Source organism: Melopsittacus undulatus, chromosome Z (genome assembly GCF_012275295.1).
Source record: "Melopsittacus undulatus isolate bMelUnd1 chromosome Z, bMelUnd1.mat.Z, whole genome shotgun sequence".
NCBI lineage: Eukaryota > Metazoa > Chordata > Aves > Psittaciformes > Psittaculidae > Melopsittacus > Melopsittacus undulatus.
Genome location: NC_047557.1, coordinates 3,539,501 through 3,561,609, shown reverse-complemented (window position 1 = coordinate 3,561,609; position 22,109 = coordinate 3,539,501). Strand labels below are relative to the sequence as shown.

The window sequence follows — 22,109 nt, the reverse complement described above, 5'->3', positions numbered from 1 at the left end:
CTGTATTCTTCCCAGGGCACCTGTCCTTGCTTCCATCTTTTATAAGCCTCTTTTTTTCCCTCAAAGTTTCCTCAGCAGCTCCTTATCCATCCTAGGAGGTCTCCTGGCCCTCCTGCTGCTCTTCCTTCTGGCTGGGACACAACACTTCTGAGCTTGTAGCCTGTGATCTTTGAATATCAATCAACAGTCTTGGGCCCCCCTTCCCTCTAGGGCTCTATCCCATGGAACCTTACTAAGCAGATTCCTGAAGAGGCCAAAGTCTGCTCTCTTGAAGTCCAGAGCAGCAAGCTTCCTGCACGCTCTTCTCACTGTCCTGAGGATCTTGAATTCAACCATCTCATGATCGCTACAGCCAAGGCTGCCCTGGAGCGTCACGTTTCCGACCAGCCCTACCTGTTGGTGAGCACGAGATCAAACATGGTACCTCTCCTTGTCGGCTCCTCTGTTACTTGCAGAAGGAAGTTGTCTTTCACAATCGAGGAACTTCCTGGATCGTTTATGCTGTGCCATACTGTCACTCCCACAGATGTCAGGGTGGTTGAAGTCCCCCATGAGAACAAGGGCCTGCAAGCGTGATGCTCTTCCTATCCGTCTGTAGAGCTCTTCCTCAACAAATTTCCTCCAGTTGTAATTAGGCTGTTATCAAGATGGCAACACATAGATGAAAATATTTTTCTCTGGCTGACAGGCCAGAGAGATGGAAAGGCAAATACAGGTGTCCTTATAGTCCCTCTGGGAGCTGTGAGGTAGATCATATTCCCAAATAGGACATTTGTGCAGAAAGAGTCTAGTTCACTTTGGCTGTCCTTCAGTTTTGTGTCAAGCTCTGTTCTTTGTGTTCCTTAGGCTAAAAGGATGATTAGTGCAAAAGCTATTCTGCAGTTATTAGTATGAATATTTAAGTACATTTCTTTTGGCTAGGCTAGTATATCCAAACCAAATTTTTCCTTTCATGTACATTTCAAAACTCATATTTCTTTTCAAAGTGCTAGACCAGAGCAGAACTGTGAGTTTCACGAGCAGGTACAATACATACCCTGCTGTGTATATCTCTTAGCCATTCATTCAGTCATCAAATCTGTGTTTTACTTATCTGTATAATAGGAAAATGATTTGATAATGTACATTTGTGGATGAAAAATATATAGAAATGCTTATTTTATTGCAGTATTTGGATGCAGTTATTTCTTAGAACGTGTATTAATTATTTGAGTTTGTTCCTGCTGTGCTGGGGCCTTGGAAAAAAACTGGTTATTATGTGGTATTTATTGCCTAGATTAAGTTACCTTATCCCAAAATTCTTTTAAGCTGCTTTCAAGAGTTATACTCAGTGCAAGTATGAGCAAATATTTTTCTTTAAATGTTTCTGTATTTTATAGTATGTATTTTAGCCTTTTTTTTTTTAAGTAAAATGCTGGGTTTACTGTTTGTTTGGGGTTTTAGGTTGTTTATTTTTTACCTCCCCTCACCTTTAGTATTCCTTAAAAATGAAGTTTTAAAAGTGGTTTAGGGAAGAGAGGACAACACTGAGCTTTTTGTGGTAGCTTTTAGAAGCAGGGAAGTAGCCTTATTCCATACAGCAGTTGGAGGGGAAGCAGCATGCAATTACATACATACAATTACAGGCAGCTTGGGATGGATCTTGAAAATGAAAAAGGATTGTCAGGGTACAGAAGAATCTCTTTCTGAACCTTTGATGCTTTCTCAGGCTGCTCAAGTGCTAATTGCCCTGGTCTGCAGAAGTTAATCTAAACCAGTAGATTAAATCCAACTGCTGCTTTTTCTTGTCTACAGTTTTTTTTTCAAGTGTCATAAATTTATCATTTCCTGTACTTTTAAACTCAAGAACGATTTGTTCTGTACCATTCATCTGTAAGCAAATGTGGTAATTGAAAGATCTTTATTCTGTTTTAAATTCTGTGCGGAAATGTAGGTGGAAGGCAAAGAGTGATTAACAAAGCTAGAATGATAGCTACTGATCTCTCAAACAAAAGTTCCCTGAAGTTGCTGCAGGTGATTTTAGGTTGGTAACATGCAGGTTACCAGTCAGATAAATAGCTTGGGTTTTGCATTTACAGTGAAACAATGCAATTTGTTAAATAATAACTTGAAGTACAGTGTAAGATACTGGTGTAGGTGGACACTGTTTCTTGCTTGCAGCCCATACTATTTGATGCTGTTTTCCTTGCAGATTTGAGAGAAACTAGGTCAGCCTGTAGGTTCTCAGATAACCAGGACTTGTATGGGAGACATTCAAGGAGCACTTCAGTATTAGGTATGTTTCCAAAGTCTCTGTGTGACTCACCACCATTCGTGGTGGTTGTATACTGACAGCAAATCTGTATTACACGTAGCTAATGCTTCTGAAGACATTGCCTGTAGGTGTCATAAACCACATGTCTCTGACAGTTTAGTGTCCTCTCGTGTCACTTGTAAATATGTCTTTGGTATGTAAGATCTACTGGCGGAGCAGTGCTGCTGGGAGAGGAAGGTGTTTGTAGTCGTGGTCGATAATGTTCAGCAGCTGCTTGGTTTCAGCTCAAAGTGACCATATTTCTCCTGTACCATGTTAGCATTTTAAGTTTGCAAAATACCATAAAGCTGTTGTAATTTTATAAGGTTGAGGTTCTGTCAGCTGAAAGCAGGATTTCTCATAGATACAGAAACTGAACAGTCCTGTCTGTTGTGGTAGATGACCACTAAGTCTTGGAATTTTCAGGCTGGCATTGTTCACAAGGGCTACAATTCTCCATTAAAATATGTTTAAAGTTCTAGTTAAAGAGGTCTCGCATGTGTTGCTTATAACATATTGATTTATGTTTTTTTATAAAGTGAGCATTTAGAAATATTTTTATTATTTTCTGATCTGTTCTGATTATTTTAGTGAGGTGATTCCAGTACTATCTTTCATGGATGTGTACCAAGATGGGTCCACTAGGAAGAAGTAAATGAAGAAAACCAATACAATACTGAACTAAACTGTAATTGAAAGCCCTGAGTTGTTTAGGTAATACTGTAAAGAGCAGGACTGAGTTATTTGGGTAAATTATTCTTACGGTTGTGTTCTTGTGCAGGCTGCTGCATTGCTGAAGTCCATCTCCTGTTCACCCAGTCTTCCAGACCACGTGCTCCATGCTTTGAGACCAGGAGGACCTTGGTGTTCTGAAATGAAGATGGAGGCTGTGGGAAAAGCAGAAGAACTTGTTGATTCACAAGATCCACCAAAGACGTCTGAAAAGCAAGAGACCGTTCCTGATGAAGATGGACCTATAGAACTCGAGACACACACTCAGAAAGACAATGTGCCCATTGCAGCAGACTCTGCAGTGCTGTCCTCAATGCCTTGCTTACTGATGGAACTAAGGCGAGACTCCTCAGAGTCTCAGCTAGCATCTACAGAGAGTGATAAGCCAATGGGTGGTCGAGTTTATGAGAGTGACTCTTCCAATCATTGCATGCTTTCCCCTTCTTCCAGTGGGCATTTGGCTGACTCAGATACATTGTCTTCCACAGAAGAGAATGAACCCTGTCAGGCTGAAGCTGTTGTAGAGGGAGATCCTTCTGCGGCATCTGGGGTTGCAGTTGGGAGGAAATCCAGGCGATCCAGGTCCGAAAGTGAAACTTCAACAATGGCTGCCAAGAAAAACCGACAGTCTGTTGATAAGCAGAATGGTCGAGTTACCAAAGTAAAAGGTCATCGAAGCCAAAAGCACAAGGAAAGAATCCGGCTCTTGAGACAGAAACGGGAAGCGGCTGCTCGCAAGAAGTACAACCTGCTGCAGGACAGCAGTACCAGTGATAGTGACCTGACGTGTGACTCGAGCACAAGCTCATCAGAGGATGATGAAGAGGTTTCAGGGAGCAGCAAGACAATCACTACAGAGATACCAGGTAGAGGATGTTTTTTAAACTGAACTGTAACTCATCAGCCATCGTTTCTCAGCTGTCATGTTAAGTTAGATGAGTGACACTTGAGGAAAAACAGGAGAACTGCAGCTCTGTGTAAATTTGAAGACTGCAGTATATTAACAAGACACGGGCAAATTATGAAATCTGTTCTGAGGTTTCAGTGCGCTTTTGCACTCCAGCAAAGCATAGGAATGGTAAATTGGAGGAAAGACTATCTTTGAATTCTGGAATTTTCAGATCTTTTCCTTTCCAAGCCTCTATGAACTCCTGTCAGTGCTGTCAAATCCCATTAAATGGTGATAATGTAGTAAATGCATTCTTAAGATAAGTGGCCAGCTTTGCTTTAATATATTAAGACCACAGCTCAGCAGCTGTATGAGAAATAACATGGCAAACCTCTTGCTGTGTCATAGTAAGGCCCTGTTCACTATTGCACTTGCCATTGCTTTCAGCTCTACATTTCAGTGCATGACAGACCTACTTAGCCTTACTTTAAATTCTTGCAGATCACAGCTGGTCACCTATTTTAGGAGATAAACATGAATTTGTTTGTGCAGGTACCCAAGCTATTTCCACCCATGAATTTTTAACACTTGAGACAAAGCTGTTACTATTTTCCTTTGACATAGAAACTTTAACATCTATAGAAGGTTTTATTTCTGACACATCTGTTTTAAGATTGGAGGCAGCAAGTTACAAGGGCCTTCTCATGACTGTTAGCAAAAGAAAGATGAATTCTTTTCTGTCTGCTGAGCCTGTTATTTTACTAGCTCAAGTGCTGTGGACAGGAGTTCGTGTGAATTACTCTTGCAGCATATTAAACCATAGAACCATCATCATATGGCAATCAGAAATAAAAACACATAAAAAGAAACTTTTTGGCTTTCCAGTTTTTGCTGGGTTACATGCCTTTTTGCCTCTTGTGCTGGAATTTTGGGGATTTTTTTGAGATAAATATCAGCTTATATAGGACAAGAACATTTAAAGGAAAACTGCAATAATTGAGTCTTAAGTTGCTGAACTAACATTTTCTAGATTAATTATTTAAAATATTTGCAGCAGATTTTACAAATAACTGTGTTTTAACTGAGTTGTTTATGGTGTATGGCTCTGGCACCATGAGAAGTGGCATTTTTCCTACATACTGCTGGGAAGCAGGTTGCACAAAAGAAACTAATGTTTATTATTACAAAGTCTGGCAAAGGCATAGTCGTCCTATAATTATTGTGTAGTAAACTTCTAATAGAGATCTAAATTGGTGAAAATAATTTTAGTAGTTAAACTTACAACTTTTTTAGTTTTGTGCCTATATTTACTATATTTACACTTGCTGGATAATAAAAGCCTGGTTTAAAGCCTGTCAAGCAAGACTTATTTCATTGAGTTTTGGGACGGGTTCCTCCTCAGCCCTCAAAAAACCCAAACCATACACAATAATCCCTCAGGCTATGTTATTTTTTTAAGTGATAGAAGTACCTTGTGACCTAGAAAGGCACAACATGATATTTTCAAGTCTGCTTAGATTTTTTACTTCTATTGCATGGACCTGAAACCGCTCTAGGGTGCTTTTTTAGTGTCACTAAGGCATATCTGTGTTTAGAGTTCTCTGTCTTAACTGTGAGATGCCTTCAGTGAAAAGATCCCATTGCAGTGCACTAAAGAACTTGTTTATTCAGTGGTGATGACACCAAGGCCCAAGTTTACCTGCAAGATGTGGGAGTGCTTGATACTAAACTACGTTTAAGACATTGAAAGTTTTGAGAAATCATTTTGGACTTGGGGGCAATGCGTGCCTGCCGCATTGTGATTTCTTTTAAATAGAAGCAACTTTGGTTTGTGGGAAGCAGTCTCCAAGTACAAGAGAAAAGTATTCTCTGTAGAGATAGCGACAAGGTTGGCCAAAAATGCATCTTGTGCTACTTGTAGGTTAAAGAAATGTTGTGGTCTGAACAGATGCAGTGGAGCTGGGAGCCTGAGAAGGGTCTCAGGTCTTGGTTGCAGTGGTAGGTTCACATGCCATCTGCGGTCCCTCTTCTTGGAACTGGCAAAGTGCTTATCTTGAATTGTTTGTTTTTTGTTTTTTTTTTTTTACTAGAAAGCCGCTTTAGTGCACTTAGCATTACACTGTGAATATCCTCAAAATATAGGGAATGAACATGTAGTTAGAAAATAATACAGGGTATCAAAAAACATTACCGGAAAATCAGGCCATGGGTGTCCTCTGAAGACAGTTAAAAGCTAAGTGGGTTATCTTGAGGGTTGAACTTTAATGTCAAGAAACTAGAATGTGCCTGTTAGAGGGACTGAAGCATGAAAAGACTTTTACCTTTACTTTTGGAAAAGGTCTGTATGCATTGATGCAGAGGAGTTGTACAGGTAGACTGTGTTTGTCTTAGTTTTCCTGTATTTGGAGGCTTCAGTTGTAGTTTTGGTTGGTTATTGTTTCATTACTGATTTTCAAATGTCTGTTGTCTGAATAATCGCTTTGCCAACAGAGATGCTCAGAAACTCTTAGTGGCAGTTAATGTGGCCTTTCATGCATGGAGGTTGTGTCATCATACTCTGGCTCTTAACTTTCTCTCAACTCCCATAGTGTTACAGGAGACAGTTGGCTTGTGTGTGGTCTGAAAATTAAAGTGCTGCATTTGAGAACACAGTAATCTTTCCTGTTGTGTAATTGAGCCTCTTCCATTGTAGTAGTGCAGTTGTTTTTCTCAAATTATCCACATCACTGGCTCTGAAATACGTTTGGCTAAATAAGTAAGGTAAGGGAAATGTTTAGTGAGATACATAACAATGCCATGAAGTTGTGAACTGAGCTGTTTTGTAATAAAGTGAATTCTCTGCTGAACTCAAATGTGATATGGGTTAAAATACTGGAAGGCTTGTCTGTCTTCTCAAGAAAGATGGAAGAGTAAAGAATTGAAATCTCGCTGGTGGTACGTCAAATACTGTGAGCTCAATAGGAGCTATGCACAATGTGTGTTATGTTTTTTTGAGTGCATTATATGGTGTTAATTTACACCCAAAAATACAGGTTCAATCTAAACTTCATGGGTGCTACTGAGAATCTTTTCACTCACCTGTGCAGTCCTAATCTTGGTCTCATTAATGCAGGGAATGCCATGATTTTTGAATTACTGCAGATGAGGAGAAATTTCCTTTAATGATTAAGCCTCTCTGTTGGCATATAGGTTTTTGTCAATCTTAAGGAAACACTGTCTTAAGATAGTGTTTATGTCATAAGAGGATTATATTTGAAAAACGTCTGTTGAGTATCATACGGCAAATCACTCCTGTTTGGAAATGGTAGCATAATGAGATGGAGGAATCATCCGCCATTGCTAATGAGAATAAAGATGTGGGTATTTTCAATTATTACATTGTCAGACTCTCTGAATTAAACAACCTTGGATTTGTTTATTATTTACATAGTATTTCAAAGATCCCATAAAGAGACAGCATTGGGGTATTTCTTAGGTGCTCTTTTGCAGGAGGTATTGTCTCGAAAGTAAGATATGATTCTTGGATTCTGACTCCTTTGAGATTACAAATTACCTTTTATCTTGGCATAACGTGAAAAACTATAGAGCTATATGTTTCTATATAGCAAAAGCAACAGTTAGATAAATGCTAGCATTTTTAATACAATAAAAATGCATTTTTAGGCTTGATTTGCTTTCTAACTGTGAAGGCCACCAATAAAGGCAAGACTTGTAAGAACTGCAAGGAAAGCATTTGAAACATTGTTTTGCTGCTACTGTAAATTCTAGATATACTGTAAATGGTGCCTTTTAAAAATAGGATTGCAGGGTGACATATATTTCAAAGCATAGGTTATTCAGTTTATGAATTGGTTTTGTCAACTTTAATCATGCTAGTTCATTCTTGACTCTGAAAGCTGAGCTAGCAAGAATCACACATCACCATCAATAGTTTTTAAGTTGCTGTTTAAAGTTACTCAGCATTACTTAAATGAGTCTGATCATAAGCATGTGGAAATCAGAAAGATTGCCCTGTTGTTACTTGATTTTAGGATTACATCCCTGAATAAAGTAAAAAAAAACCCAACAAAATTGTATTGGATGTTCAACTGTAGGAGTGTATGAACAAAAAAGTGTTGTTTTTTTTTTTCAGGGAGGAAAAAGAATATATAAAAAAAGGAGCCCCATTTTAGGGAAAAAATAGCATTTTATTTAATTAATTTAGTTAAAATGCAGTTGGAGGGATGCAAATTAGTTGCTAGAAAGCAATGTGTTTTTGAGCAGAGAATCTGAATGCTGAATTTCCAGCCTGCCTGATAGGTAAACAGATGGGAGAGAAGGCTTGAAAAGCAGGGGTTTAGAAACAGAACGGTTTTGGCCCCAACAGGTAGCATTGCTACTGCTTGGAAATAAGAGAATGACCCTGGGCTTTGTTTAGCTGTTACTGAAGGAATTATGTATACCTCATTTAAGTAGCTGCTAAAAAGAATGTATTATGTAATACTGCAATTTCATATGCACAGTGAAATCCCAATGAAGGTTTAGTGCCTTATGTTTTTATTAGTAAATATTTGCTTAGGTTGTGCAATGATTTTTCTCATTCTTAGGCTATTTTCTATTAGTCTGAAGCTAGAGGATCATACAAGTTTCACATTTATGTATTAAATTGTCACATTCTGCAAGTGCTTTGTGTAGTTTAATTGTTTCGGAATTAACTTAGGAAACATTTGTGTGTTTGGACAGCATGCACATATTTTTTATTAATCCTCAAACAGCTACAGAGCCTCTTTTTCTTGGGGTTTTATTGCTTCTAGAGGGTTCCTGAGTGAACTGCAAACTCAAAAATATAGATACCACTGCCTTTCTTTACTGATACTTAGAGTAAACAAATGAGAATGGCCTTCTGTCCTTGCTGCTGAAGTTCTTCCTGATAATCCCAAAGCCAGTAATGTCAACCATCTTTTTGATTACTAGATGGAAGGAGAACAATTTCCTTCCAACTATGCCCTCTCTGGTTTTCTGCCTTAAGTAGAGTTGATGCCAGAAATGCTGCAAAGCCAGTGGCTTGTGTGATGAAAGTCATGCTTCTGATTGGTGTGAGGTTGTGGCATGTGGGCATGTCATTGTGATGTGGCTGTGTCTGTCACACCTAGCAGGGGTTGCTTTCACCTCGTGTACTAGGATGGCATTCACATATCTTCTCATGTTCATACATGTCTGTGTTGTGTATTCTCTTCACTGGTGTTCGTTGTGTTCTCCAACTGGACCAAGAGCTTTGGGCTTGGCTACTTTAGATGCTGCAGTTGCTATATCAGCCTTTATCTCTGTTGTGTACAATTTTGCCTGCATTTAACAGTTCATTGTAAAAAGGTTCAAGTATGAAGTAAAGTAACACGTAATTATTCAGGTTTCTCAGTTAGTAGTGTTTGGATTTCAGCATAATAGAATAAAACATATTACTGTGTAATGTTTTGACACTTTCAGTTGAATTCTAAACAGAAATTGCAAGGGAGCTGGACTACTTTGGTTTATTTGTAGGGGAAAAAAACCCCTTTGTGGCAGGGTTTTCTGAGAATTCTAGGATAAAAATAATTTTGAAGCCAAAATTTCCATTATAACCTCAGTAAGTGTGAAAATGTTAATTATTTTTGACAGTAGTACTGTTGGTTAATATTTGTTAATTCCTCCTCTGTTGTCATATTCAAGGGACACAATTAGAAAAGTTGTTTTCCTGAGTTAACATGCGTTGATAAATAGTTTTATGTTATTACTTAATGATGTCTTATCAAATGGCCTCAATGTCTTTAAAGCTGGCTTCATTCGTGCTGGGGGATCTGGAGGAGCGACCAGGGAAATTCCAGGATTGCTTGACAGGGGCACCGTGTGGGATAGGAACTGCATAGGCAATGTCCTGGAAGAGGCCATGAACTGCTTTGCCGAGATGCAGAGGCAGACAGAGGAGAAATTTCGCATGTGGATAGAAAAGCTAACCCATCTTGACACAGATGAAGAAAGCAAGCAACAACTGGAGCCCAGGGAACCTAAAATTCAACTAGTTGGCCAAAGAATCCCCCCTACCACACAGTCAGGTGCTTTCCTACAGATGCCTGGTAGTCAAATACTTCCACAGCAGTCATTCAGTTCTTACGTGGGCTATCAAAATGTTGATGATATGATAGAGTTTCCAGCGACTTTTAATAACAATTTTTCACCTATCTTTCCAGAGAATGGGAATATTGCAGAGCCTGATCTGAATCAATCATAAACTTAAAAAATTCTGATCTTTGCAATATTGATGTTGTTTTGGATTATGCTTTAAACAAGGTTTGCTTTTTTCTTTGTATATGTTTGTTTTGATTTTTCTCTTTGGGATTTTATTACCATGGTATAATTGTTTTTTAATTTACAGAGAATATATATGTAGTTTAAAAAAACCCAGAGTCTACCCATATGTGTGTGCCAGCACACACATACGAACATATGAGGGAAATCAGCCTCAGTTTCATCACCAAACTTGGGAAAATATAACTTAAAATCCCTCTTAGCTACCCCAAAATCAGTAGACCTGTGTCTGCTACATTAGGAGCATTCAGAGTATTCATCCAAATGCCCTTTTACATGTTAAAACATTTATATGAGGAAATAAATTTTATATTCAAATATGTGAAGTACCCTAGAGAACCAGACTAGGTACAGACCTATAACACTTCTTCAAGTATCTGTTTACTCCCAAGTTTTGCAGCTTGGAAATGTCACACATTAGTTCTTTCTTCTTCCCCTTTTTAGGCAGAAGTAATGACTAAGCTTACCCTAAAGTTTTAACTATATATAACAAAAGTGCACAACTGATTTACTTTTTTTTCTGGTCTCCCTTTTAGTAGTTCATTTTCTGTCCAGAGTTTTTATTAATGTCACTACTGTGTTGCACATGGCACATTTATGGAAGCAGCTGTCTTATATTGTGTGCACAAGTATGCACGTGTATATGTGTGTATATATATATGTGTGTATGTTCAGTTTGGATGGAAGTCATCTCCTCTATTTTTAGGTGTCTACTTTGCTGTTGTGTGGATCTCCTGAGACAATGGGAAGAGGTAAGCACCTAGAAAGGATACCTCCTGGCAATGTCTTCCTCTTCCATTAGTTGTCTAAACTTCCCTTACAAACAGTCTAGGATAGATAACTTCTGGATGAAGTTTGGGGAGATGAATCACATCCAACTACATGTATGTGCATGACCTGTGCACACAAGGCACTGCTGCTTCCTTCTGTATATACGATTGAGCTACATCCTTCATGCTGGAATAAAAATAGTTGTGTGAGTCCTGAGATAAGCAGCCACCAGTGGATGGATTGAGCCTTGGCATAGGAATTTAAAGGAAGACTTGACAGTTCGGTTAATAAACACTGTTGTGGTCTGAAGTGATGGGTTGCTGGTCTGTGTCAGACAGCATGAGCTTCTTCTAAACCACTTTCAAATGCCACTGAAATAATTTCTTATTTGTGATGGGGAATGCCAGAACATTAGTTTCATTTAAATAATACAATAGCTTGCTATTGTGTGGAATTTTTTTTATACTTATAGTTACTCTAAATAGGAAGGCTTGAAACTGTGATGTTTAAAGTAGGATTAATTTAAACTATATATTAGAAATCTCTATTTAATTCTTACTATTATCAGTACACGCAGGGATTTTTTGGTCATGTCTCCATTAAGGTCTTTCTTCATGTGAAGTAACTTCTCTGTAGCTACCAAAAATGTATATTTATCAGATAGAACTTGCTAAAAGTTTCTAATTCAAATTAAATCAAAGTTCTAATAATGGAAATTGAAAGTCTGCATAGACATAGTTTAAGGAGAGAGAACACTTTAGCTCTCTTATTTTGCTTTTTAAACCACAGTCACTTTTCCTCCCCCCTAATTATTTTAGTGTAATTCCTTTTCTTCCTGTTGGAAGTAACCACTGATTTTTATTTTATTTTTTTATTTTGTTTTCCCCTCCCTGAAGTCAGTGGGAGTTTTTCCATTAATTTATGTGGGGTTTGGATCAAACCTGTAACAGGAACTTAAGAAATGCTTTTTGTTATCAGTATAATGCTAGCACTGGTGTTTTAACATTGTTCTTGGCCAGACTGTAGGGTTTTTTTTGAGTGTGTGATGCCTTTATTGAAAACCAATGTCGTTAGGGAATTGTTTTATTTTCATAGTAACTGTTCAAAAGACTATGCAGGAGATAGTTTTTAAGTACTGGAATAAATTCTTTGCACATCACCTTCATGCATAATTTTGATACAAAGATTCTGATGTAAACTTGTAAGAAAACTCCCTCATCTGAAATTATGAGCATTTCAGGTAGAAGTTAAATAAGTTATTTTATGTTTGTTTGTAATTCAGTACCTTGTCCTCATCCATTTAAAATTTAAGAACCTTCAGGGAAGATTATTTGCTGATATTGAGAACAATCATATCCTTTTGGTGTTGATAGGTTTATATATGCATATATATATACACACACACATATCCTTTATGCAGATAAGAACAGCATATTTTAAAGCATGATGATTTTACAAGTCTTCCCATGCATGCAGAAGCAGCTTTTTGCAGTGACTGGTTTCTTTTTTAATATGCAAGAGTCACTTAACTCAGTATGTCTGTAAGCATGCTGTTAGCCTTTTTTATCTCAAATTGTATATATGGAGCAGTTAGATATTTCAGAAGCAAATTGTTTCAGGGGATTGGTTGAACTTGCCTCTCAGATTGAAACATCTTTGTGTAGGGGTCTCATAAATCACAGAATCACAGAATCCCAAGGGTTGGAAGGTACCTCAAAAGATCATCTAGTCCAACCCCCTGCAAGAGCAGGGTAACCTAGAGTACATCACACAAGGTCCAGGCGGGCCTTGAATATCTCCAATGTAGGAGACTCCATAACTCCCCTGGGCAACCTGTTCCAGTGCTCTGTCACTCTTACAGTAAAGAAGTTCTTCCTGATGTTCACATGTAACCTCCTATGCTCCAGTTTACACCCATTGCCTCTTGTCCTGTCACTGGATATCACTGAAAAAAATAAATGGGTAATAATTCTGTTAGGGATGTAGCCAGTGAAATTTCTACCAGTCTTCAATGTCTTGGTAGAAAACCTCATAGAAAATCTCTTAAAAACTCACCAAAAAAATTTAAGTTGACAAGCATGTATTCTTTATTGTGGTGCTGGGAGACATTTGGGGAATAGCTCCTCCAAGCTTGTCCCACTTGAGCACCAAACAAGTTGTGATTTTATAATCATTAAATATACAAATTCATTACATACATGCATATTCATGAAGTTACGTATGCATTACATCATATCTCTAGAAAATTCTTCCCACGTGTGCACAATAATGTGGTAGTGATCTTTGAGACCCCTGGTGGGTCACTTCTTCATCATCTCTTCCTCTTCATCACTTCGTCCTTTGGCTGAACTTTGGAGCTGGCCATTCTTATTGTCCATTTGCCAGCTGGTTCTGACTGGTTTCCTTAAACGTTAACTGAAGAGTTCTCTTCCTTATCATTGTAATAGAGTCCATCTGGGGTCCAAGTCACTTAGTTATAAGCAAAAGGTTTGTTCTATATACAATGAGTTATCCTTAATTCTGTCTTTCTTGTTCTTTCCCCATCAGTTAGGTAATCTTAAAAAAAAAAAAAACAATTGAAATAATTCAGTGTGTTAATAGATAAAAAGATAAAAATTTGGATTTTGTTACTACAGGTAAAAATTTAAAACTTTCAAACATTTTTATCCATTACTGTTAATTGTTGTTTTCAATTGCAAGCAGCTGTGAATGTGAAAGAACAAGCAGATTACAGCAGTTGAGCATACAGACTTTACAGCTATGCTTTTTCTAGGGTAAAATTACTTCAAGACACCCAGAAGACTGAGGGAATAGTTCGTATTAGATATAATTGTAACTGAAGTTCCCCTACAAAAGCTACGTAGTGTGAAGAACACCTGTGCAAGACCAGTAGTTGTAAATCATCCTGTAAATGATAAATATGATTTGGTTGAGTCACTCTTTTCACTTGCCTCAAAACTGGAGCCAGATCTTAAGCTGTCATAAATCAGCTCCTCTAAGATGAAAAGTGTGCATCTTAGACCAGACAGTCAGCTGAAGCATCTCTCTTCTTGCTTTGTATTGTGATTCTGAAAGGTGCAGAGCACTGAAGAAACCAACCTTCAGATCCTAGGGATTAATCTGTATTTTAAATGTGTGTGGCGGCAGCCTTTGGCATCTCTGAAAAAGCAGATTCCCAATACGTCATTTCAGATTATATTTTACTTTTTCTCCTGGAAATATCTTTGCTAGATTATATGTCTGCAAATAAGTTTCTCATGATTTCCATTATAACCTCTTGTTTTCAAAGGGCTTTGACTAGAAACTTTCAGGGAGTTGAAATTTCTTCAGCTGCAGTTTTAACATAAATTTTAATATCTTCCATTCTTCATTAAACCAGTCTGGACTTATTTAAGACTATTTTAAGATTATCAGAAGGAAACTGTTCAGTTTTCCAACCCAGAGTTACATTTTGAATCTGAATTTATCCTGGCATATCAGTAAACTACTTCAAAACCAGTTACATTTTGAATCTCTGTTTATGCTCACATTTCAAGAAATTACTTCAAACCCGCAAAATTTAGCAAGTGAAGGAGAAATCGGAAGGAGTTTTGCACAGAGGTGGAAAATCACAGACTATAGATTCTTTAATTGTCCTGGTTTTCTACTTAAGAGTGGAGCAAAGAAACCTTATGGTTTCTTTAAGGATTTTTATGTATGATTTGAAAGAGTAAACGCATCAGGTCAGATCAGCTGGTTCAGACTGGTGTAATTCCAGGGAAGATGGTGTCAGCTTAAACCTCACTGGCCTACTCAAGTTCCTATATTGTCATCTTTAAATTGAAATATGTGTTTTCCATGTGGCATCTGTTTCTGCATGGGGGTAATTGAACACGCCTGTGACTGCTGAGTTGGGATTTAGTAGCGTGTAAAACACAGCTACTTTGTTAGCTTTTTTTATTTGCAAGTGCGAAAGAAATAAGTCTTTATTTAATTTAAATGTCACTAAATACAAACTGACAATTCACTAAATGAAAAACTGAAGGATCTGCTCCTAGAACTGGAGCCGATGTAGGAGTGCTTGGCATTTCCAGGGGATTTAGTGTGCAGTGTTTTTGCAGCCTTAGGCTGCAAGTTCTTTCCCAGGGATTTGTGCAGCTTCCCTTCATCTAGTTGGGTCTGCAGGAAATCTCACCCTTCACACCTCATTTTATCTGAGCATTTGGGGGTTTTGCTTCACATGCTTCTGGTAAAACATCTGAATTTTCAGGTTTTATTAAAAAAAAAGTATTATATACAACAGAAATTCAAACAAAGGCAGTGAAACTTTATTCAGTGTTTCTGTTGTAAAAAAGTAAATTGAGCAGGTAAAAAAAAAGGGAAAATAATCTTAAACCTTTCAGATTTACTGCTCCTCAGTGTAATTTATAGTAGTAGGACAGAATAATTCAGACAGAAATGTACATCTCTATTTTTTTAAGTTCACAGTGTATTTAGTGTGTTTGCAGGATTATGAGGTTGTTTTATCTGAGCTGCTAGAGTTAAGATTTGGAGAACAAATCTTAACTTCAGTGACACTGGATTATATTTAGCAGTTATTTTCCAAATTGATATGTATTTATTTTCATTGATTTGTTTTGTTAATGTATTTTGTCCCTTCCTGTATCCAAGTACTGTAATTTTTTTTCAGAGTACTGTTTCAAGGGCATTAAGAAATTAAATCCTCATTAAAAAAAACAGTATAAAATTTCTACTAATTTCAGTGGGAATAGCATTTCACCTTGTTAGAAACTGAACTTGTTTTGCAGTTTTTTTTGCCCAAAGAATCCTTCAGCTGACTTTTAGGGTAAACTTTTGCCTGATGAGTGTGTGTAAATCAGACAAGTTAAGTAGATGTTTTTAAGCTGACCTCTGCAGTTTCATGTGGGAGCATGAGAGCAAATGCAATGTGTAGTTCGTACCGTATGAGCTAGAATATTCAGGCTGACTGATAGAGATGGACAGTACCTTGCAAAACAAAACAAAACAAGCTAGAAATCCGACTTTCTCACAAATTTTATTAGTCTCATAGTATTAGATCAGCAAAATGAAGGCACATGGAAAATAGGCTGATTGAGTTAGAAGTGATTGAAGTGCTCTGTTAAATCTCAAAGGCTGGCCAAGCCAAGGGATTAGCTTGGACCATCCAAAGTTTTGCACAAATGCTGTATTAGCCCTTCCATGGGAAGATGCAGTTTGTACTTGCAAAAACGTTATGTTTTCTGGAGGGGAGTGTGTTTGCTTGCCTTCTAATGTAAGCAGTATGTACATAGGAAATACTTTATTTTAACTGTCATAGCTCTGTCAGAGTTGGGTGTGATGATTTCCAAAGCCCTCCTGATACACTTTTGCAAGTGAAACTGGGGAAGAGATCTGGCTAATATATGTGCTTCCATAATTAATGAATCATTAGGCGACATCAGGGAAAATACATTTTATCACAAGATACGAAGTGCACACTGCTTCTTGGTATTTTCATTACACAGCCATGTTCCATGTGCTTTTACTTAGCTCACAATGAAAAAGGCTGTTCTGTGTCTTTATGTATAATTTGATAAAACAAATCCAAGATACTTTCCATCTAGTCATCAAAAAGCCTGAAAGAATGAATGTTGATCAGCAAAACTTGAATTTTTTTATGTGCTGTCTAAAAAATGGTCTGATGTGAGAACAGATGCTCATTTGATCATGTTTTGAGTTTATAATTTTATTATTATGGTAAAAAACCCCAACAAAACCACAAAACCTTTACTGTGTGAAATGAAGGAAAATATGAAGAAAATAGATTCATGGATAAAGTTCACTTTATGGCTTCAGAGCGAATGTTGTTACACTCTATTGTTTTTTATTGTATTTACAGTGTATTCTTTGCCTAACCCTGTAAATTTTGAAATGTAACTAGTGTAACCTGAAATAAATAAATATAAATATAAATAATATTGAAGTGTTTCATGTTGCTGAACAACATAAAAAAGCAGCAATCTCCTGCATCCCCACCCTGCTTTAGGAATTGTTTTACGATTCAGCTAGTTTGTGCCATTTAATCTGCTAATACTTTATGAAGAGGCAGCTCTGGAACATATTTTAAATAATATCAGGTTTATATTGTTTATCTACAACAGAATAACTGTCAGTTCAGCCTGTAGTTTTATATCCAAAGCCTTTCTGATCAAAGTTACTGATGTGTCTACTGTAAAACTACTTTGGCAAGTCACTTAAGATAAATATTCAAGTTTTTGACATGCAAAATATGATTATTTCAATTACTGTAATGATCATTGATCTTAAAATTTATATAGGTATCAAAGTCTGTTCTATATTTTGCTTAATTGTGAAGTAAATGGAATTATCTCTCAAATGTAAGTGTCACATGTAAATCAGGGTGTTCTTAGATCTTTTATTATTTTTAAATGTCTCTTTTGTTATATAAAAAAGTAAATACTACTTAGTTTAGAATACTGGGATCGAGACAATGCAGTGCCTACATTCCCAGTGCAGATGTGATACTGGAAGCAGACCTGTGTTCTTGGGGTTGTGATTACCCTGGTACCTTGGTGTGGTGCCTTTACACCTTTTGCATGTCTCATGAAGGCATTTCCAAACACAGTTTTTTAACTACTCAATAATTTACCAGTTAAAAATAGCTCAATAATTTTAGGGAAGTGTTGTTTTCAGCAAAGCTGAGCTCTGCTGCTTGTTAACCTTGAGCAAACTGCAAATCTCTGCTTGCCTCGGTTTCCCCCACAGGCAGAAGGAGGTATAATAACCACCTTGGAGCTGTTTAGAGACCTGCTAATGGAAAGTTTTTTGTAAGAATAAATTGCTTTAATTATTAATGCTATTATTAGTGTACCTATTCTGTGTGTTTTATAGTGTAGGTTGATACATGTCAATGAGGCTCTGTGTCTTCTCATGGCAAAGATGCTGATGACCATAAAAATTAGGCTTTTAATTTGGAAGCTATTTCAGTCAGGATATTCCTCTGGAGATTTTGCCACTACTTGTAGAGAAAATATAGCAAAGTTTAAATCCCATCCCGAAGGCTGGAATTCATCTTGCTGAACTTCAGCAGTCTGAAAGCTAGGTGCCTTGTCTAAGGGGGTTGTCTGAGCTCTTCCTGCTTACTGGAGAATGAGGGAGATGAGGATGCTACAGGCTCCAGTTTCCAGTCTGGGATTACCTAACCCCGAAGTTCCTCTCTCAGGCTACAGTGGGAGGGAGTGTAAGTGATGAGCATGGCACTAGATGCCTAAATTTAAGAAAGCTAGAGAGAAATAATGAGTTAAAAGACTAAATTCAGGGTTTGCTAGCTACTATCTTCTGTTATCTATTATGAAGTACTGCTGTGCATTGATACAAAGCTGTTGCAGCAGAAAGGTATGGTGCTTCTACAGAATCACTGCTTTTAATTTACAGTTCAAATTTTACAGTTGATTCTCCCTTTTTGCTTGTGTTGCCATTATAATGAATTAAGGGATAATAGGAGTATGGATCTTACAACAGTTTAGATTGAATGTTGAGATGTGGCTCAATGAAAAGCATGAGAATAGCTAGCAGAGAAGAAATAACTGAATTTTCTACACTGCAAGCTTTAAAACAAAAGATGTTAGACTTGAGGTTTTGTACACGTGGCTTCTGATGCAATTGCCCTTAGTGGAATTAACTTTGATGAGCTGTGTAAATTAAGGGAGAGTTTGAAGCTTGGAAACACTGTCCCCATGGTGACCTCTGCCTCTGAATTCTTTAAAAGAAAAGTAAGAAAAGCAGTCTCTCCTCCCCCGTTAACATTAAATGTCAACAGCTGTATTTTGCTGCTGGTACTTATTAACTTTTCAGCCTTGCCTTTTTCAAGTGTTTATTGCTTTAGAAATGAATTAAAGCTTATCACCAGGGAAATGTAAGTCTTGCAGCTCCCTTGACTTCTCAAAAGAAGCAATTTGTCTTAAACAGATTGTTTAAATTACTGACCAGCGAGCCTCCTAATTGTGCTACATTAAATCTTGATTCTGGCATGGTTTGTTTTGGTTTCTGCTTTTCCACCTGTTGAAATCCTGTGACAGTCAGTTATTAGGAGGAGTAGATCTGATGTAAAGAAAAGATGATAAGGTACAACTGTGGTTGTAGTTAATCCTTAATTTTCCTTATTTTTTTCCTTTAATTGTTAACCTCAAAGCATTCTTTTTTTTCCATTTATTTCCTAGCTAAGACCAATTGTCCTTATTTCATGGTACCACACATTCACTTTGCATCACATCATAGGATGGTCACATATTTGGCTAGGGAAGTATTAATTATTACCAAATTTAACCCCTCCTAACCCATCCTTTTAGCATTGAAAAGGAAACAGGCCTTTGGGAATGGGGGGGGGGGTTTAGATATTTTTTTATGTGCCTTTGTTGCAGCTTTCATCTAGTTGTAGTTGTCTACAACTTCCTTATTCTTTTATTTATTGTTTGTGTTGCTTTAAACACACACACGTATTTATTGCTTATTTCTTCTGTTGCACATGCTAGTAATCCTAGAATTTGTTGCAGTGTTGAGGCCACTATCTTGGTCTCATTGGTCATTTACTGGTGATAGGTATGGATAACCCTGGTGTCAGAAGCCTTTCATTTCAAGATCTGATCCTAAAATGCAAGGCTGAGAAAAGCAGAAATAGACATCTGCTATGATTTCTCTATAAATAAGGAATTTAGTTTTTCAGTATTGTTAAATTGGTGGCTATTGCACTGACAAGTATGAAAGTACAGTGTGTAAATTATATTGAAAATATTTCTGTCTGTTTGATGTATAATAAATTTAAGCTAAGTTATAAGGTGTGCTGTTTGGAAGTGTGGAAGATACAGGAGTGGAGCTACAGATAACAAGTTTATGCTTGTATTTCCTACTGATGAAGACTTTCACACAAGTTCTATTTCTATGGGTAGGTGATGAGAATATCACTCTGCATGTATATACATTTATTATACATTTTTGCATGATTATACATGTAGGAGTGGTACAATTTTGACTTGAGACTATTGGTGCCTTTTGTCCAAATATAATTTCACTTGTGTAGACATGTCTATCTGAAATCAAATTTTGCTTCTGCTTTTGAAGATCTCAGAAGCGAGAGAAACAAAGACCTGAAGGAACAGTACATAGCTCCTGAAATCTTAGATAACCTATTGAAAAAAATGGTCGTATAGTCAATATTGTACTTGACCCTCGTATCTTCTGCACTCAACTGTTTATTTTTATAGATCACATTATATATGTTCATGATGAACTTTGATGATAAGGCTGAAAGAAAACATGCTTCTCATGATTCAGTCCAGTTCTTGCTTTCTGCATGTAATTTAATCATCAGCTGTCACAAATAATTAACTGAACATCAGTCAGCTTAATTTTGAACTTCGTATTACATTATTTTGGAATTGCCTTTTCAAAAGACAAATATTGCCTTTCAGTTAATTATCAGGACTTCTTTTTCAGTCATAATCATCAGCATTTCATGTTGTGAACAGTTTGGTCTTTAATATATTGGTATTTAACTACCCATTTATTTTTGTTTGGTCTGTTTTAAGTTTGTAATATAGCATTGTTATATGAAATTGTTGTGTTGGAGGCAGGTCTGAGTGGAAATATTTTGTGAATTTCTTCATGCCTTGTTGCAAAACTGATCTTTAGTATGATTTAAGCAATACAATCACTCTTTAATGAAGTCTGTTGCTAATCACAAAATAGGCATTTCTTAAACTAGGGGGTGTTGAATTATGTCTCAGGGACCAAGTTACAAAAAACCCCCAAACAAACCAAAACCCACAAGCAGACAAACCCACCCTAAAAACCTCAGTGGAAACAGCCTGTCAGAGAAATAAATTTGAAACTTTTAAATCATCGTATTCTTTTCTGTCTTCAACAGCCACTTAACACTCCTAAAAGAAGCCAGTCCTTATGAAAAGTTTTTTTCATTTTATTCTTTGTGACTTTTGAAGATTTCTTTAGTCATTCTGTAACTCTGAAGCTCCTATCATCCTAAACACATGACTAGTTTATGATTATTTTGTATTTTTCCATACAAATTACACTGTCTGTGTTTCATACCCGTAACAAAAATGTCCTGCAGACCCTCAGCTGCTAGAACTTCCTTACAGTTAAAGAACTGCAGTGGCAAAGTTGCTGAGCTTTGACCCAACCTGTGTTTCTATTTCATACTCATTTTTGTGGATGAAGTCTTGGCCCAAAAAAAGTTCTGATTCTCTCGTTTGGGGAGTGGGAACTCCAGCCACTTTCCTCCACTCTTAGTTGATAAGCTGTTGCTGAGACAAGGCATTTGAGTTAAAATATGCATCCTTTCAGAATTGCAGCATTCTTCCGTTCCTTCTGTTTTCATATTAATCTTTATCTTGAATTTGACTTTTTTTCTGACCCTCTTGTGTTTGCAGCATGCTTTCCAGTTAGGATTTTAATTTCCCACAAAGAAGATAGTCCATCTTAACAAAATAGACCAAAAAATAGCTTTTTATTTTTCCTCAAGAATAGATTTCATGTAAGCAGCTTTCTCTCCTGCTTCTTCCCTTCACTTTGGTGGCAAAAAATATATATGGTAATCATATTGAATTAAAAGCTTATTTATCACTGCACATTATAGTTTTGTTTCTTGCAATTCCTGATCTTAAAAAAAAACAGCAGCAAAGAACTTTGCATTTTGAAAAATTCCCTTGCCATTAACAGGTAAATCTTATGAAAGGGAAGTTGCCTAATGTTAAGTTTATTGTCACTGGGTCAGTTATATCAAAAAGATAGTTTTATTCAATAAACCCTGAAGTAATGTAAGCTGTCACTTGAGTTCTGTAAAATCCTCTAGATAAATATCTTGTCTTGCCAAATTTTATGTCCTGTAAATTAACTATTTTTATATTTGAAACTGAAAATTTTATCCTTTTAATATTGTAAATGTAACATTGTCAGATATGGAAATGTTTATGTGTTAATGTGAAAGATAATACACAAATTACTGATACATCGACAAACATGGTTTTTTTGCATTTGTGTTTTCTGTCTGTGCAAAGGTTAAAATGTCTCTGTAATCTCAGACTATAT

General features: G+C 36.8%; 1 protein-coding gene across 2 annotated transcripts in view; it reads left to right on the top strand.

Moving 5' to 3' along the window:
* The window catches only part of ARK2N (arkadia (RNF111) N-terminal like PKA signaling regulator 2N), a 47,335-nt gene that overhangs the window by 15,202 nt on the left and 10,024 nt on the right, over positions 1-22,109 (top strand). The window contains exons 2-3 of one of the 2 annotated variants that reach the window (XM_031045701.2): positions 2,192-2,275; positions 3,075-3,891. In XM_031045701.2, the coding sequence (XP_030901561.1) occupies positions 3,168-3,891 (724 nt within the window). In that variant the 5' untranslated portion in view covers positions 2,192-2,275; positions 3,075-3,167. The remainder of the gene's footprint in view (positions 1-2,191; positions 2,276-3,074; positions 3,892-22,109) is intronic. The other variant, XM_005145389.3, reaches the window with a different exon arrangement.